The sequence below is a fragment of the Lissotriton vulgaris genome, chromosome 2_2, assembly GCF_964263255.1.
Source record: "Lissotriton vulgaris chromosome 2_2, aLisVul1.2, whole genome shotgun sequence".
In the NCBI taxonomy this organism is placed as follows: Eukaryota; Metazoa; Chordata; class Amphibia; order Caudata; family Salamandridae; genus Lissotriton; species Lissotriton vulgaris.
This window is the reverse complement of record NC_141688.1, coordinates 294962121-294979302: the sequence shown is the minus strand read 5'-3', so window position 1 is coordinate 294979302 and position 17182 is coordinate 294962121. Positions and strand designations below refer to the sequence as shown.

Sequence of the window (17182 nt, the reverse complement as noted above, 5' to 3'; positions counted from 1 at the left end):
GAGGTTACTGATAACACTCAGTGTCATCTTTGAATCAGTATGTGCACAGTTTGCTATTTTAAAGTGCAGTCGGGTGAATTATTTTGCCAAGCAAACTATTATAATTTCACCCCAATATTTCTGTCCATTTAAAAGAAAATAGGAAATAGGAAACGAAATTACGAAAGACACTTTCTCTGCTTTGACGAGCTCTTCCTTTCAGCTATACACTTTCAGCTATACACTATACTGAGGCAAAGGGTCTCAACTGTTTACATAGTGCAGAGATGATTAAGGTTGGAGTTCAACTTAACTGTGTACCTCTTTTAAAAATAAGTTTTTAATTCTAAACAGTGTAAAGGCTTGTTGGTGGTTACGTCCCTGTGAATGAATACACACCTGGGAGACCCCTCTGTGTTACCACCATTCACTTCCCAGGATTGAGAATTCCGAGTGATCACTGCATTTTAAACCCTTTCGATTGGGAGAAAGCAGGATTCGCAGGGCTGCCCTGGGGGATGGGACGTCTGCCCGATCACTATAGATTTGCTAATGCCACCCTTTGTCTAGGTGTGTGTGCACCCCCTTGCAGGAGAAAGGCTCCCCCTAAAGCAGTCACTGCCAGGTTACCAGCTCCGACCTTAGCTTTGTTATGGACCAGTGCTTACTCCTGCGATGGGCCTCATTTATGAAAAGTGATGCATCGCTACGTGAAAACAGCGATGCGTCACTTTTCATTGTACCCTCCTTGCGACACCAATGATGCGTCATATTTACAGTATGACGCATCATTGCGCAAGGAGTTAGATACGTCAGTATTTCTGACGTATCTGTAGGCGCAAAAGTGACGCATTGCTGGAGCGTGTCACAAAAGTGAAGCAACTCCAGCAATGGGTCCTTTCACATGGGGCCAGCCCATGACGCATTTGGGTCCTAGAAGTGGCGCAGTGAAATCTTATAGATTTCACTGCGTCACTTCCATGACCATTTCTTGCATCAAAACGCCCCACTTGTATACATTATACCTGGCGCAGGTATAATGTGGTGCAGGGGTTTACAAAGTGACGCATCTAACTAGATGCGTCACTTTGTAAATATGGTGCAACAAGGCACATTTTTTACGCTGCTGGTGCGTCACAAAAAGTGACGCACCGTCGGCGTAAAAGTGACGCACGGCCTCATAAATGAGGCCCCTTAAGTATAACAATACACACATGTTTATTTAAGCAACATATTTCAAAATTATAATCTAAGCACTTGGTAAAAATGCTTACAACTCTTGCCGTTTTACTCTGTCGTCCATTATAAGTCATAGTACAAAAAAAACAAAAGAAAAATGGTTTGTATTTTATTCCGATTGTGTATATTCAGGGAAAGGTCAGATCAGACAAAATAAGTTATTCTTAATAAGTGAGGTTCCCTGAATTATTAACGTGTTTGTCTATTGGACAAGATTAATTACAATTGAGTAATTTGTCATTTTCAGCTTTGTATATTATCCTTTTAAATCGTAAGTGGATTTATATAGCGTTTAATACCAGGAAGAGCTGTTGAGGAATACATCAAGTAGATTCAACATCACTCTACAAGGCATTACACAAGTCCCAGCATTCACTACATCACAGGGGAGCTCCCACCTCTTTTAGGACCCCATCAAACTTTTTAGGGTGCTTATTCTGACCAAGGTCAAGAGTATCAATGAATTTGGAAGACTTAGGGGGCGTCCCTAACATTCTGTGGGATGGGGAGGGGGGGAGGGCATAATTTTACTTTACATCACTGTCACTCTCAGCTTTATTTTCAAGTCACCATAAACTGAAATAGTAATGGGAACCTTTCACACCCCTAAGCAGCCCAAAACAGTGATCTGGTTCAATAGCAAGGTAGCTGACAGACACAGTGCTCGGTTGCCCCAGTGTTTCTTTACCACTCTCCACACCTATTATGTAAAAGGACCTATATATACTGATTTTTTAAAGTAGACAAGAATTGACAAAGACAATATCCGTGGCATGTGTGCAGTGACAAGGCTTTCTTTGTGCATGCACGAACATTTGCAAAAAAGGGATATTTGGAGGGGCGTGGCTAAGATGGCCAAAATGGTAGATGTGTGAACCTGGACTTCTCGCCGGACGAATTAAATTCTGCCATAGTCCATCCGGAAGCCTGATCCGCGCACTATCCATTCTTCCGCGGCGGTGGAGGATTCTTACCGGAGTCTTATTCTGAGATGACTCCCCTCCAATAGAGGACTGGGGCCTGGTGGCAGCCCACAGCCTGATCGAGGAGCAGAGACCTGTAGCTACTGACCAGAGCCTGAGATGTGCGCCGGCTGTGCCCAGTTGAGCACAGCAGCCTGGGGTGTTGACCCAACATGTCAGTCCGCCCAGCACATAATGGCAAATTTGTAAACAAACTCAGACATTTTACCTATAAATTCAACTGTGGGCCCTCGTCAGCAGCAGACTGGACTACAGCAACACACTCTACACAGGAATCCCAGCCAAACACCTACGACGACTACAACGCATCCAAAACGCCTCCGCCCGACTGATCGTCAACATCTCCCGCCGCAGCCACATCACCCCCTACCTGAGAGACCTACACTGGCACCCCGTCGACAAGAGGATCACCTTCAAGCTCCTCACCCACGCACACAAAGCACTCCACAACACAGGACCAGCCTACCTGAATAGCAGACTCAGCTTCTACACCCCCACCGCCAGCTCCGCTCCGCCAGCTTTGCCCTCACCGCTGTCCCCCGCATCCAACGAACGACCTCTGATTGCAGATCCTTCTCCTACCTCGCCGCCAAGACCTGGAACACCCTCCCTACCCACCTACGGCAGACCCAAGACCTCCTCGCCTTCAGAAGACTCCTCAAGACCTGGCTCTTCGAGCAGTAGCGGCACCCCCCTCCCCTCAGCGCCTTGAGACCCTCACGGGTGAGTAGCGCGCTTTACAAGTACTCTGATGATTGATTGTGAAAAAGCTAAACAAATACAAAGCGTTTTGCAGTCTGTGCTGTTCAAAAACACTTCCTCTCTAATGCCGCAGTACAGGAAACTATTTTAAGGTTTAGGGTGCGTGCTGATTTATTGGGGCTCAAGGGAAATTTTATGTTTTTGGGTAAGTATCGGTTTTAGATGATAAGGGAGTTTTCAGGGTTTAGGGTCGATGTGTGTTTTTGAATGGTGAGATATTTTTCGGGTTTAGGTTGGGTATGGATTTTGGGTGGAAATTGAGTTTTTCAGGTTTTTGGTGGTTATGAGTGTTTGGGTGATAAGGTATTTTTTAGGGTATAGGGTGGGTATGGGTTTTTGGGTGGCATGTGAATTTTTAGTGTTTACCATGGGTATTGGTATTTGGGTGGCAAGGGATTTCTTTAAATTTAGGTTCGGTATGGGTCTTGGGTGGTAAGAGATTTGTTTCGGGTTAGGGTGGCAAAGGAATTTAAGGGTTTAGCATGGGTATGGGTTTTTGGGTGGCAAGGGAATTTTTATAGTTTAGGGTGGGTGTTTTTATTGGCAAGGGAATTTCTAAGAGTTAGGATGCGTATGGGTTATTGGATGGCAACATAATTTTTAGTGTTTTTTGACTTGTCTATTTCTTTTGCGCCGGTTAAAGAATCTTCACAAAATGTTCCCAAAAAGTGTGCTGGTGATTCCAGCTGTGCATGTAAAATTTCTGGGGAATAGAAAAAGGCAGAGGTAAAAAAAGAGCTTTTCCCCATGTTCTTGTGGAATTACCACCCATTAAAATCGGGTTTGATGTAGGAACATCAGCCCACTCATGATCAAACGGGGTAAAATTCCATGCTGGAATTCCATGTCTACGTGACTCATAATCAGGGTTGCCATAGGTATTGTAACTAAAAATGTTGGGGTGAATATCTGTTATACACCTAGAGGACAGGTGCGGATTGGCCCTTACACACTGGTGTGGTGGTCCAATGTTGGGGAAAGGCGAATAGATTCTTGGGGTGGACGGGATCCCTGACGGGTAGGATTCCCCTGCGGATTGGGGAGCAATTGAGTGAAGTGACTCAATTGAAGGGCTTTAGGGGCTAGCAGCTCATTGGAATAGACTACTTGGGAGACGTGTGGAGGGGGGATGCCCCCCTCTCCTTTGAATATCTACAGAAAGAATATGATCTCCGGGATTCGCAGCGTTATCACTATCTATGCCTTGTCCATGCCATGCATTCTCATGTTCGTGGGGGCGCATCCATTCCGGAGTATTCCCCATGGAGGATCGTTTGCACCTGGATCCCATTCTTGAAAAGCCCATATCCACGATATACCGGAAGTTTATAAATAACATGCCCGATCCATTAGTGTCATTAAAGGCGACCTGGGAGCGAGATCTAGGCCCCCCTGGATGACGACAATTGGCAGGACGCCCTGCAGAGTCCCCAGGAGATTGCGATCCGTGTTAGGTTACGGCTGATACAGCTCAAAATTCTTCACCGGGTGTACTACCCTCGCACCCTACTGCATTCCTGGGGTGGGTGTCAGTATGTCTTGTGCGCGCGCGGGTGTGGGGGGGGAAGGATCCTTCTACCACATACTGTGGGATTGCCCGGAGATTGTCCCTTATTGGACCAAAGTCACTGATATAATGGCAGAGGTGGTGGGCTCCCCGGTTCCGAAGGAGCCCAGATGGTTACTCTGAATGATTAAAGGGCCCACTGATTGGGCCAGGTATGAGGAACTCTGGCTGGCAGTAGGAGTTGCAAAGCAGAACATTGCCAGGGCATGCGGGGTGTCGGCCCCTCCACAGTTGGGCCAATGGGAGCGGGACCTGGATTGGTGTCAGAGGGCAGAGGAAACCATTTACAAAAGTAGGGGGTGCCCGAAAAAGTGGAAGAAGATTTGGGGGCCCTGGAGAAGATACAGGGGAATGGGGGTGGTCTGGGGTAATGGTTCTTACACTGGGCGTTCTGTTAATGATCGAAAGTGACTATCCCATGCATTGAACACTCCTTATTTGTTTGATGCAATGCGACCAATGGATTGACATGTCAAATGAAATGAGCACTGTAATAAAGAGTTTAAAAAAATATGTTTTTGGTGTGGAGCTATCCAAAAACCCCATTATTCCAATAGTGGATGCAGCAAGAGTTACTTCTCATTCTGGAATTTATTGGGCCACTCATAATGAGTGTATTAAAGTATTCTAAAAAAACACCTTTTTTGTTTTAAAACATTCACCATGGTATAGCTTTTGATTCAAGACTACCCAGTGTTTCAATGACAGCCAGCTATTATCATTTTTGCCAAGGGAACATTGCACCTCGTTCACAGGACACTGGGACAGCAGTCCTTTTCTGATGTGCAGGGTGGCCCAGTAGTCGGCTGTCAGTTAATAACAAAAGTACACATTAGGCCCCATAACCAAAATTATTGTGCCACCTGCAAACTCTTTGAAATGACCAACTGAGCAAATATGTGTTAACGGAGATTTCATATTCTGCTGCTCCAATATGATAAAACGTCAGAGCAGAATATCTAAAAGGAGCTTTTACATTACTGTTGGACATTCCCCCATCCCCCAATGAATAGGGTAAACACATACCTGCATGCCAGGCTTTGAAAACTCCACAAAAGTTCAAGAGAAAAATTCAACTTTATGTTGTTAACAATATTATGTGCGATACAAGCATTTTCTGGATATTATGTTGTTAGAAACATCTATTTTCATATACATTTACGCATTACACGAGGATATAACATTATGAAAATAACAAATCTGATATACTAAATAAAATAACTCAAATTATTAAAATTCAGATAATGCATACAAACCATAAAATGTATGGTGTAACCAGGGATAATATCCTAAATAAACAGCTTCACATATCTGTATGCCATACATTAAATACCAGGGGCCTCATTGACAACTTTTTGGTGCAAGGCAGTGCTGCAAGGCTTGTGGCTGTGCTGCCCTGCATCAAAAGAAAAGGGCATGAATGTGCAGTATGTAGGAGTTATGGTGCATTCCTGTACTCTTTCACTGCACTTGCACACAAATGGCTGCCTTGTGCCGATTCATGCACCCTTACACCATGATGCAGGGGTTTGTGCATTGTAAGAATTATTATTTTTGTGCAAGAAGATATACCTACCTGCACAAAAACAATCAATGGAAGTGTTTTGCTCTTTCTATGTGGGCTGTTCTTTATGCCACCACTGGGGAGGCATATGGTTTGACGCATTCTCAGATTTACGCTATGTTGTAAATTTTGGAATGTGTCAAAACGGCCACCAAAACGCCCAAGGCACCCCTCCCTGATACAGGCTGAGGCAACGCAGCAACCTGCGCTGCCTTATACCATATCTAAGAGGCCATTAAAAGCCATGCAGGGTAGCATTGCTAGCCTTGTAGATATTGGTTTGCACTCTGCGCCACTGGAGCATCAAAAAAAATGACTCCAGTGGCCCACATGGTTTGTAAATAAGCCCCAGATTCTTAGATGCCTTTTAACTCATGAAACCATGTTATGCAATATCGCAAAAACTCGGTACCAGCGATCTCTTACAGTAAAGCTGAAAATAGATGCCAAAAATCCTAGTTCCATGATTAGAATGTACCAAATGGATCAGGTCCCGTGGTAGTGGGTGACTACTGGGAAGTATTCATGATAGATACTGAAATTTACCACCACTTTTTTAAAACTTGCAACTATTTCAATAAATTTGGAGACTAGTTGCTCATTTTCTAAACTTGTCTAAAAGGTTGCAGGAGCGAGTAGTCAATGCTTACTTCAGAAGATGTTCAAGAAATTAGAAGTTAAAAACACTATGAATTATAATCACACACAAACTCAGTCTCGGACTGCATTATATTTTTTAACATGACCTGATTTAGAGGAGGGGATTTAGAATAAAAACCTCAAAATGCACCATAGTAGCTATGTGACTCATAGTATCCGTGCTGCCCAGTAAACATTTTCTGATGTATCAGCTCAGACCGTGTCTCTCTACTCATACAAAGTGTCCTGCAACGTAAACTGTAAAGTTGACCATCCTAAACACCATACTTGTAAAAGTGCAGAATTCTTTAAAAGTTTGAGAACAGCACAAGTTCAATGACTGTCCTGTTGGATACATCTCATTTGTTTTTTTTTCATGCCTTTTAGAATTCCAAAACTTGATTTGAAAGCTTATTGAAAACAGTGTCCAGTTACATGTACAGCATGTGTTTAGGTCTATAGCCATCCATCGATGCAGTTGCCCATGCTTTAAGTTGCCTAGTGGGCAGCGCACAGATCCTTTTCAGTGCATTATAGGTGATGTACTTTTGACAGAACAATATTTGATGTGGAAAGACCAGTAAACTGAAATATGTTTTACTAAAAGAAATGCTGCTCGTGGAGTGTTCATGTAAAGGGGTCAGTTTATGACAGATGGCAACCTTTAATTACTGAAAAGGCCCCCCTCCAAAAAACACATTTGGCATGCCGTCATCATTTGTGAATAAACTCGTGAAACACTCATTTATTTAAGCCAGAGTTACTGACATTGTCACTGCTGCTAGAAAAACCGGCTCCACTTTGAAATGAGATACATTAATTTTGTAGGACATCTGCTTCCGTAGCAAGTTCGTGTTTTTTAATGTAAGTTAAAAATAAGGTGACATAACTGTAGAAGCATCCTTGATGTCATGCTGGTGGGCTGTGCTTTGGTCCAGAAGTCTGCAATCCACCTACAGACATTTGCCTAAAAAATGTAAAGCGCCCGTGTACCTTCGGGTCACGCTATATAAAGCTGCAAACATTAACTTGGGCGAGAAGGAGGAAGGGGCTCGGCTGGAGCTGGGAGTGTAAAGACACAGGCACTTTGTCATGCAGAGCGCCCCTGGCAGTGACCCATTCACACCTGCTGCTCCTCAGCCTCAGACTGACAAAAGAGCATTCCCCTGCAGATCTACAGGAGGGGGAGGGGTGCGGCACAGGATGGGACCCAGGTGAAGTTCATTCTTTTGCAGGGACCGACGGCGAGAGGGTGCTTTAGTTTTCAGAACTGGGAGAAGTGGCATTTGAGCACGCTACAAGCTCACTTCGAAATCCATTGCAAAAATCGAAAGTAAGCCATTTTTAGGAAAATAAACACAAGTCTACACCTAGAAAAAGCACACGCGTTTAAAATCTGTAACTATTTTATTAAATGATACAATCTATACTCCTTTATTAAAAAGATGATGTTTCTGAAAAATATGTACTGCTTTTGCTTTAGTCGTGTTATTTCCATGATTTGAATTGTATCTGTAAAAAGGTCTGTATATAAACGTTTTCCATTACGCATTGTAGGACTGGTTTCTGGATGTAGGTTTATAGAAAGGCTTTGCTTTTTGATTTGGAAGATTAGCCCTTAGAAGCTGGAATATCAAGCATTTTCGTTTTACTCTTTATATTTTCTAGCTTGTAGTTTAGCTTTCCAGATTTTGAACTACAAGCCTCAGAATGCAACAAATGAAATATAACACAAGGAAAGTCTGCTAATGGATAACTTGGTCGCTGATAATCCACATGCTTCTCACTCTAGAATACCAAAAAGATGCTGTATTTGGTTAAATTAACCCATTTTAGCTAGGAATGAGCACGGGTTGGCAGATCACACCATTAAACTCTCAATCAATCAATAAATGCTTAGTCAAATTTAACACAAAAATACGTAAAGCAGTAAAATCACCAAAAATACAGGGGCAGATTTTCAAGAAAGTGACACATCTGTACAGATGCGTTACTTTCCCGGTGCAACCCCGAGAAACCCTTGCGCCACCATGGATGTGCCGTATTTACAATACGGCACACCATGGCGCAAGGATTGACAAATGCGTAAAAAATTCTGACGCATCTTTTGGGTCAAAATTCACGCAATGCTGGAGTCGTGTCGCAAGCATGACGCAACTCCAGCAAAGCATTTTGAGGCCTATTCCGACTAGCAGGTGTAAGGTTTTGACGCAGTGGCGTCCTAGAAGTGATGCTGTGAAATCTTGTACAAGGCTTTCATGCGTGGGAACGCCCACCCTGCATACATTAAACCTGATGCAGGTATGAGGTGATGCAGGGCTTTCCATCATGACAAATCTCCGTAGATGCGTCAAATTGTAAATTGGCCGCATTTTTTACACCGCCACTGCTTTACAAAAGTGACGCTACGCCAGCGCAAAAATGTCGCAAGGGGCCTGTAAATCTGCCCCAATGTATTTTTGTTAATTAAACTCTCAAAGTATCCCATTCAAGGAAAGAGTAGGCCGGGGTCACTGTCTCCTATGTCTGAAACTAATGTTCATTAGATGCAAAAGCAAGTATCTATGACAATTTTTTTTTCACTCGCAGGCCATTAGAGATACGAAACAAAACAAATCAGTTACAAAAAATATATATTTTACTGTTTGACTCGTAGCTCCTACATATTTTCTTACATTTAAAGTGTCATTAGGCTCTGAGGGCATTAAAACACTTGTACATTTATTTATTTATAAAGTTTAAAAGAGATTACACTAATTTCGTAATCCAGCAGTCCCGTGCTGATTTGAGCTCTTTCTACTATCTAAGTTGCAGTACTTCTCTCTTCTATCTCAAATTTTGTACTTGTGGAAATGATTCTAGCCACATGAATGTCTAACACAAACTCCTCCCTAATTGCAAGCTTACCTCTTCATGTAACTTTTGTAGCATGCACAAAATGTACTTTCCCAACTTTGTCCTACTCGGCAAAACCCAGGATTTACATGTCAACCCCAGTCAAATCCTTAAAGGACTCTTGCATGACCTTTTAAGCACCCACCCTCCTGCCTCACTCTCCCCAGCCAACCCTTGGCTAACACAGTTGTTGATGACCAGTCAGCTATGGGCCCTATACTCTCTGTCACTATAAGCAACAGGAAAGTTCCCTCTTATCTTCTTGTGAGAGGGTGTACCTTCGTCATAGCTTGCTTCATGACAGTCTTATGCTACCTGTATATGGACACCAATCAAGACTTGACTGCCTCCTTCCTCATCACTATCTTCCATGCTGTGTCAGTGTTTAAGGGCTGCCTGTCCCAATCAGCAGATTTCTTATGTGTGCCTGTTGGCATCCTATCTGCCTCCCTCAGGATGGCAAAGACTCCAAAGATGAGAGCAACCGTAACCCATAGATATCCATAGGTTCTCATTTATGGGACCTGAGTTGCCTCCAAGTCTTCAGTTCTGCCTCTTCCACCAAGGGCCATTAGCACTTATCACTAGGAATTACCACCATATTAAGGTGAAGGGTCTCCCTACATTGGACCTCCTCAGTTTTGCCTCCTTCCACAGGCTGTGGGAAACACCCAGAGGGGCTCTGCTATGTTAGGTCCCGGAATCATGCCGGAGGCCCTGCTCCTCCTCAGTAAAGGTGAATGGTGACCCACAATTGCTGGTAGCTATGTTATTTAGTCAGTAGCTGCCTGGCCTGAAGGTTGCTTGTCCCAGCATTTCCAGCTCTTTGGTCAATCATCAATAAATGACAGTTCACCACAGTCGCCCTCCTCTACCATCCAACACCATTCTGACAATCCTATCAAATTAAAGTGAGGCAGTGCCTGACACTTGCGGACCCACACACAGGAGATCCACTTCAATCCTCACTCTATGCTCACCTTGTTGAAAGCCAACAGAATCAATAGAGGAAGTGCTGAGGGACTTGAAAAAGGTGAGTGCTATTAAAAGAAGCACTGTGATAGTTGAGTATATGGCATATTTTTGGGCTCCATTGAATTTTGTTAGCTACTTAGTGTGTTTTGGCTGTTTTTGGTAATGTGTTGCAGTTGCATTTATAAAGTATTTCAATCCACTTATGAGGCACCAATGAACTACAATAATATATTACTTACTCACTTATGAGGCACCAAGGTGCCTTTTAAGAGGGGTAGCATACTAATTCATGGAAGTGTGGTGTCAAGTGGCTTAGTTGAATAGTGTTTCAATGTCCTGCATGAGAACCATAGTTGTGTTTTTATCTTGTTATTGTTGCTGTGCATTGGCATGTACTGAAGCAAAAGGAGAGAAAGGACAGTGAAATAAAATGAAACACTCACTATGACTAGCCTAATTAATTCTGATGGGATCTACAATTGAAGTTACCGTTCAGCATCGGAAATATGGGTTCTGCAATACCTCCAAATACCTGAATTTCCCCCCCAGTGACTTTGCCTGCTGAAAGCAGGGGTAGTCCCCCTGAAACTCTGTGGAATGAGGCCTTACGAGCAATTGGATGATGTGTTTTTGATTCCCCTGGTCGCTCTAATTTCTGAGTGGCTTTTCCTATAGATGGCTCTGTAGGTAATGAAGTTAAGTCTTAAAGGCAGAGCATCTGGCAATTGGAAGTCAACAGAGCGCTGGAGGACAGGGTAGATGTGGTCATGTAAATGGATTCATTTCAGTCTTCAGAGCAGTCAGAACAAGGCCTGGACTAGTGTCTTTGCATCATCAAGAGGAGAAAGGGCGAGTGAAATAGAAGCCAGGTGCATGTGAGGTAAATGTGGAATGCAGAAAACTTCATAATAGAGTATGTATGGTGTATAAAGCATTTATTGGGACTTAGTTCATTTAGAGAACATGGGAAACGCTGCAATTGATAGTCACTCCAAGGTTTCTCACTTTTGTCAATATGGGTGGTGCTGCACTAAATTCCTGATTTCAAATGCTTGTAGACCAGTAGTTCTACCAATTGCTTCATGTTAAGATAGAATCTCTGTTTTGGACCAGTTTAGTTTAAGGTGAATACTCCGTATTGGTATTGACTTAAGTCAGTGGTCTAGTACTGATGTTTCCAGGTCCCCCTGTTGTTTCAACTTTAAGATGACCTACATGGGGTCAGTGCACTTTTAGCACATTAGGTTGAGGATATTGAGGAATTTAGGTAGTAGTCTCAGGTAGGCATTAAAAGACAATATTGTGATGAATGAGATTTTAGCAACAGCATCATTAATGTTGACATATGGTGATGTGAATTGAGTAGCAAGATTATGCTGGGTTTAATGGAAAGGTAGGATGAGAATCAGTCAGAGGCTAAGTTCGTCTGGGCTTACTATAAGGGAGTGGTGGTGAACTCTGTCAAAAGAAGCAGTTCGAACCAGCAGTGAGAATTCAGCAACTCTGGTCCTGTCCAAAGAGGTCTTCACATTATCTGAAATGGAAATCAGAATTCAGTTGGTGCCTCCCAAATGGTGGCCAACCCTGGCATTGTGGTTGTCCCCGGCATCATAATGGCTATAATCAGCACATTTTGTGTCTTCTTGGCCAGCCACTGCATTATTGCACAGTGCTATATTTTGAGCATCCTTGTCATTGTGCTGGATATCACTGAGATGTAATGGCAGGACCTGGGCACTTGAGGAATAATCTGTTCATGCATGGGGTTTGTAAATTTGAGTAACTAAAGGATATTCCTGTCCCCTGACAATGTGCTTAATGTACCATCCTGAATTGTAGAGGAAGAGTACGGAGCAATCCGAATTTTTAGAATAATTATAGCTCCAATTGGAGCCCTTGTTAGTAGTGGAGCGGAGCAGAGCACTGAGCACTTTGTCCTTCAACGGGACCACAGTCACCGGCAATCTTTGCGCTAGGAGGTCCCTATGCATATCTGCCGCGCCAGGTGGCGCTTAAGAGCGGTTGCGAGCTCCCGCAGGGTCGGAGCCCTTGTTTGTAGTGGAGCGGAGCGGAGCACTGAGCACTTTGTCCTTCAACGGGACCAGTCACCAGCAATCTTTGCGCCAGGAGGCGCCTACGTAGGACGTGCACGGGCTTACCGGGGCGAAGCCCTGGCCAAGGGCGGTCCCGTTCTCGCCTGGAGTAGGCTGGGCTGGGCCACCCCTCGAACACTGATTCTACAGATTGGAAGGGGCATGTTCTAGCTTTCCAGGTACTGTAGTCTCATGTTATGTTATCCCATTGAACAAGCCCTACCGCTTTTATATTCAATCTGTTCCTTCCATGGCATTTACTTCACGGTCATTTGATTCTGGAATGAACAAGCGCAAGGGAGTAGCGGGTACTTTGGACACCTTTCTCACCAGGGCTGAATCAATCCTTACCCATGAGATTCAGCTAACAGAACGCCGACTCTCTTTGGACCCAGTCTATGGCACCATCATTCTTTATTTGCAATTAAGGATACAATGGCAACAGTGAAGCATTCTGGGTTTCATAACTGACCACAATTGCTTTTAGCAATGTTATAAAACCACTAACAACATATAGACCCAAAATGTCAAAATTCAAAAGCTTCATGTCAATAAAGGTTTATTTTGTTAAATAGAGAAACGGTTCATTTGAATGAAAAATACTTTGATAAATATAGTGCTATGCAGCTTTTACTTTGAAAAGTCTGTTTTCATGCTGCTAATATGTGTTTCTGTTGAGCAAAGTGTATTTAAATGCAAAGTGTGGCTAGGACTATGGCTTGGCATCTTTGTATGAATGTCATCATGACAAAGCAGTGCATTTTTAAGTCTGGCTGAACATACATGTGGCATACTCAGCCAATCAACATCATGTAGTCAAATTTTGTTTAAGTGCACGTAATCAAATCAGTTCCTACAAAAGAATTCCATAATTGTCACAATTCTAACATAATACTTGTAAAGGCAGAAATTCAAAAACTCTGTTTAACTCTGTAGTCCTAAAAAAAGATGCTCGGGAACTCTGACCTACTGCAAAGGTATCAAACAACTTGGCACAATGGCAATTTGCGCATCCCACACTGTCCCATGTCACAAATACCTGGTGCTTGCTATATTCTCTGCATATTGTTCTGCTCATTAAATCACTCAAAATAAATATTATTATGATATTCGAATATATCTTTTAATAATTCACTAATTTTATAAGACATCCCTTGTCTGTTAAAAATATACTTCCCCATGCTGCAGGCATAACATTGCTTCCGTTCACTGTATGCAAGAACGTAGCCCATAGTGCAATATAGCTCTAGTCACTCACAGACCTCCAGCCATTATCTAAAAGAACATATTCCATAGTGCATTTTAGTATGTGAACAAAGGCAACGCAACACAAAATCTCTGAATTCCTGATACAGGCATTGATGCCGCAAGGTTATTTGCAAAAAACGATCAGATCAGTTTATATCCTATTTCAGTGCACTGCACCATCATTCTTTAATTGCAGCTACAGATCAAAAGGCAATTGTGAAGTATTTTGGGATTAGAAATTGACCTTAATTGCTTTTAGCTATATTTATAATACCACAAACTATTTTCAGACACAAAAAGTCTAAATTAAAATAGCTTCATGCAAATAAAAAAATAATTGTAATAAATAGAAAGGTTAATTTTCATGAAAATATTTGAATAATTACAGGACTGTGCAGCTTTCCCTTTGAAATGTCTGTCCCTTGTGCTGCTAGCATGAGATTCTGGTGAGCAAAGTGTGTTTAAAATGCAAAGTGTGTTTAGGACTGCAGTACCATCACCGGTCTACGGGGGCAGAGCTGAGCACAAATATAAACACACTTGATGTAACACAGGTCCCCACAAGGCAATTTTTTTTAAAGTTGTAAAAATTGACACAGATGTTCCTTAAGCCATTTTTTATCATTTAGAAGACATTGCCTTGTGGGGACTTGGGTTCAAGTCCCCACAGTGCACTCAAGTCCCCACAGCGTGAGTGTGTTATCACACCCAAGTCCCCACAAGGATAGTAACACAAACCCACACACACACACACACACACACACACACACACACACACACACACACACACACACACACACACACACACACACACACACACACACACACACACACACACACACACACACACACACACACACACACACACACACACACACACACACACACACACACACACACACACACACACACACACACACACACACACACACACACACACACACACACACACACACACACACACACACACACACACACACACACACACACACACACACACACACACACACACACACACACACACACACACACACACACACACACACACACACACACACACACACACACACACACACACACACACACACACACACACACACACACACACACACACACACACACACACACACACACACACACACACACACACACACACACACACACACACACACACACACACACACACACCTAATATCAACATAATAAAATACTGTCCTGACACCTTTCAGCAAATATGTTCGAACAGCACATTAACCATGTTGACATCTTGAGACATTAATACACCTCAGCAATCATTTTGGTGCAGAGATTTGAGCAAGTTGACATTTTGGAGTCAAGGTTATGAACCAGTTCAGGAAAGACCTCAAGACCTGGCTCTTCAGAAGACTCCAATGGAACTGCATCCCCCCCCAGCACCTTAAGACCCTAACAGGTGAGTAGTGTGCTTTACAATCCCCTGATTGATTGATTGATTAATTGATTGATTGATTGATTGATAGAACTAGACCAACATTGCACAGGCTGTCTGTCTCCCACTTCCTTACCTCACATTACATGCAATTTGCTCCTTGTAACCACATGGGTTCTCTTATTTAAACTTTCTGAAGTGTTCGATAAGTAGCTTGAGTAAAATCCTAAGAGTCTGCAGTACTTGAGCCTGAACAGCATCTGTTGCTCTCCTTCTGGTTACACCACCTGAACTGACCTGTTTTTGATCTTTTTCCTTCCTATTGAAAACAGATAACACTGAAGCTGGTGTCCATCGCATTTGCACCACAAACCAACTGCATGCGCGACTCTCTCAAAATCTATGATGACGCAAAACCAAGGTCTGCTCTATTGGGCGTCTACTGCAAACAATCGCGTGCAAACATCACCTCTTATGGAAACACACTGAGACTGACTTTCAACAGCGATCACTTCACAGCTAACAGCGGTTTTGTACTAACATACTCATTCAGTGAGTATATCCTTTGTGATAAATAGCAATGTTGGCATTAAATACTAGACAAAAATATGACAGTGACGAAATTTCCATTCTGTATCTTTATGTTTTTCCCTCTCATGCACTTGGTAAACAACTGATGCAGGAAATAAGTGTTGGGCCTCAAAAATAAGTGCTGATGCCACCAACCGGTTATCCCCGGCTCAAATTAAGCACTGATCCACACCCAAGAATAAAATATATTCCTAGTACTCTGTCCTTAACTTACAGAGATGCAATAAAGACTGTCATTAACCATGATCTAAACTTGTTGTACACTATAAAATACCACGGCTAATACAAAACCAATCCTAACACAGCAGCAACCTCTCAAGAGGGATTTGAGTAGCACAAAATGCAAAGATGTTGTAAACAAGTGGTTTGGGTACAACTATTCTTATACACATGCCAATTCTTATACACATGCCACACAAGGACAGTTATCAACTCAGATATCTAGTTTCCCAGACCGCAGGAACCTATTGCCCCCTCACTTGGGTAAAAGGAAATCCACACTTCTCGCCTCATATTATGTTTAATCCAGGACTTGGCGGTGAGGTAGAAAAAGTAATGACCGACGCTACGGTTTCAGCAAATGCGAGGAACGTGAGCGAGGGAGGAAAACTACAGTTGTCTGGCGGGCTGATGGAAGTTCAATCAGTGGTTGATGTACACTGGACCCTGGCTGTGGAGGACTTCTTTTTTAAAAAAATATTTTTATTGTGGAAAGCATAGAAAATACAGATAAGTAAAATTACTCATAGACATTGATAGACGAGAAGTACCAAAGTGGTCACATAGGATAATACACAGCCATGTAGCCCACAGCCTGGAGGCCGGGCGGCGTAAGGTCAAAAAGTGCCAGAATATAAACGCATAGACGTTGGATTGAACTAAATGCGTATCGCTCATATCCGCTGTTTTTGTTTTGACCCCCCGTCTATCATTAACCCCGTCTCCATCGTCCTTTACATTCCATTTGTTGATATACCCCCATTCTAACATGTAACAGTAAAACATACCCCCCCACACTTGGCATCGCTGATAATGTACGTGTAAATACATCGGTTACCTCCTTATGGCCCATTGAGTGCATATATCACAGCCATAAGCAAACCTCTGGGAATCAGAGCAAATCAAATACTATTACAATAGGGAACATTCATGGTTGTGGAGGACTTTATAGGCGTGGGTCAGCATTGTGAACTGGCATCTCTTCTGGATGGGGAGCCAGTGGAAGTTTCTGAGGTTGGG

At 42.9% G+C, this 17182-nt stretch overlaps 1 protein-coding gene across 1 annotated transcript in view; it reads left to right on the top strand.

Moving 5' to 3' along the window:
- LOC147729328 (astacin-like metalloendopeptidase) overlaps nt 1-17182 on the top strand; it is a 335057-nt gene that overhangs the window by 311419 nt on the left and 6456 nt on the right. The window contains exon 11 of the mRNA XM_086959823.1: nt 15685-15904. Within this exon, the coding sequence (XP_086815949.1) occupies nt 15685-15904 (220 nt within the window). The remainder of the gene's footprint in view (nt 1-15684; nt 15905-17182) is intronic.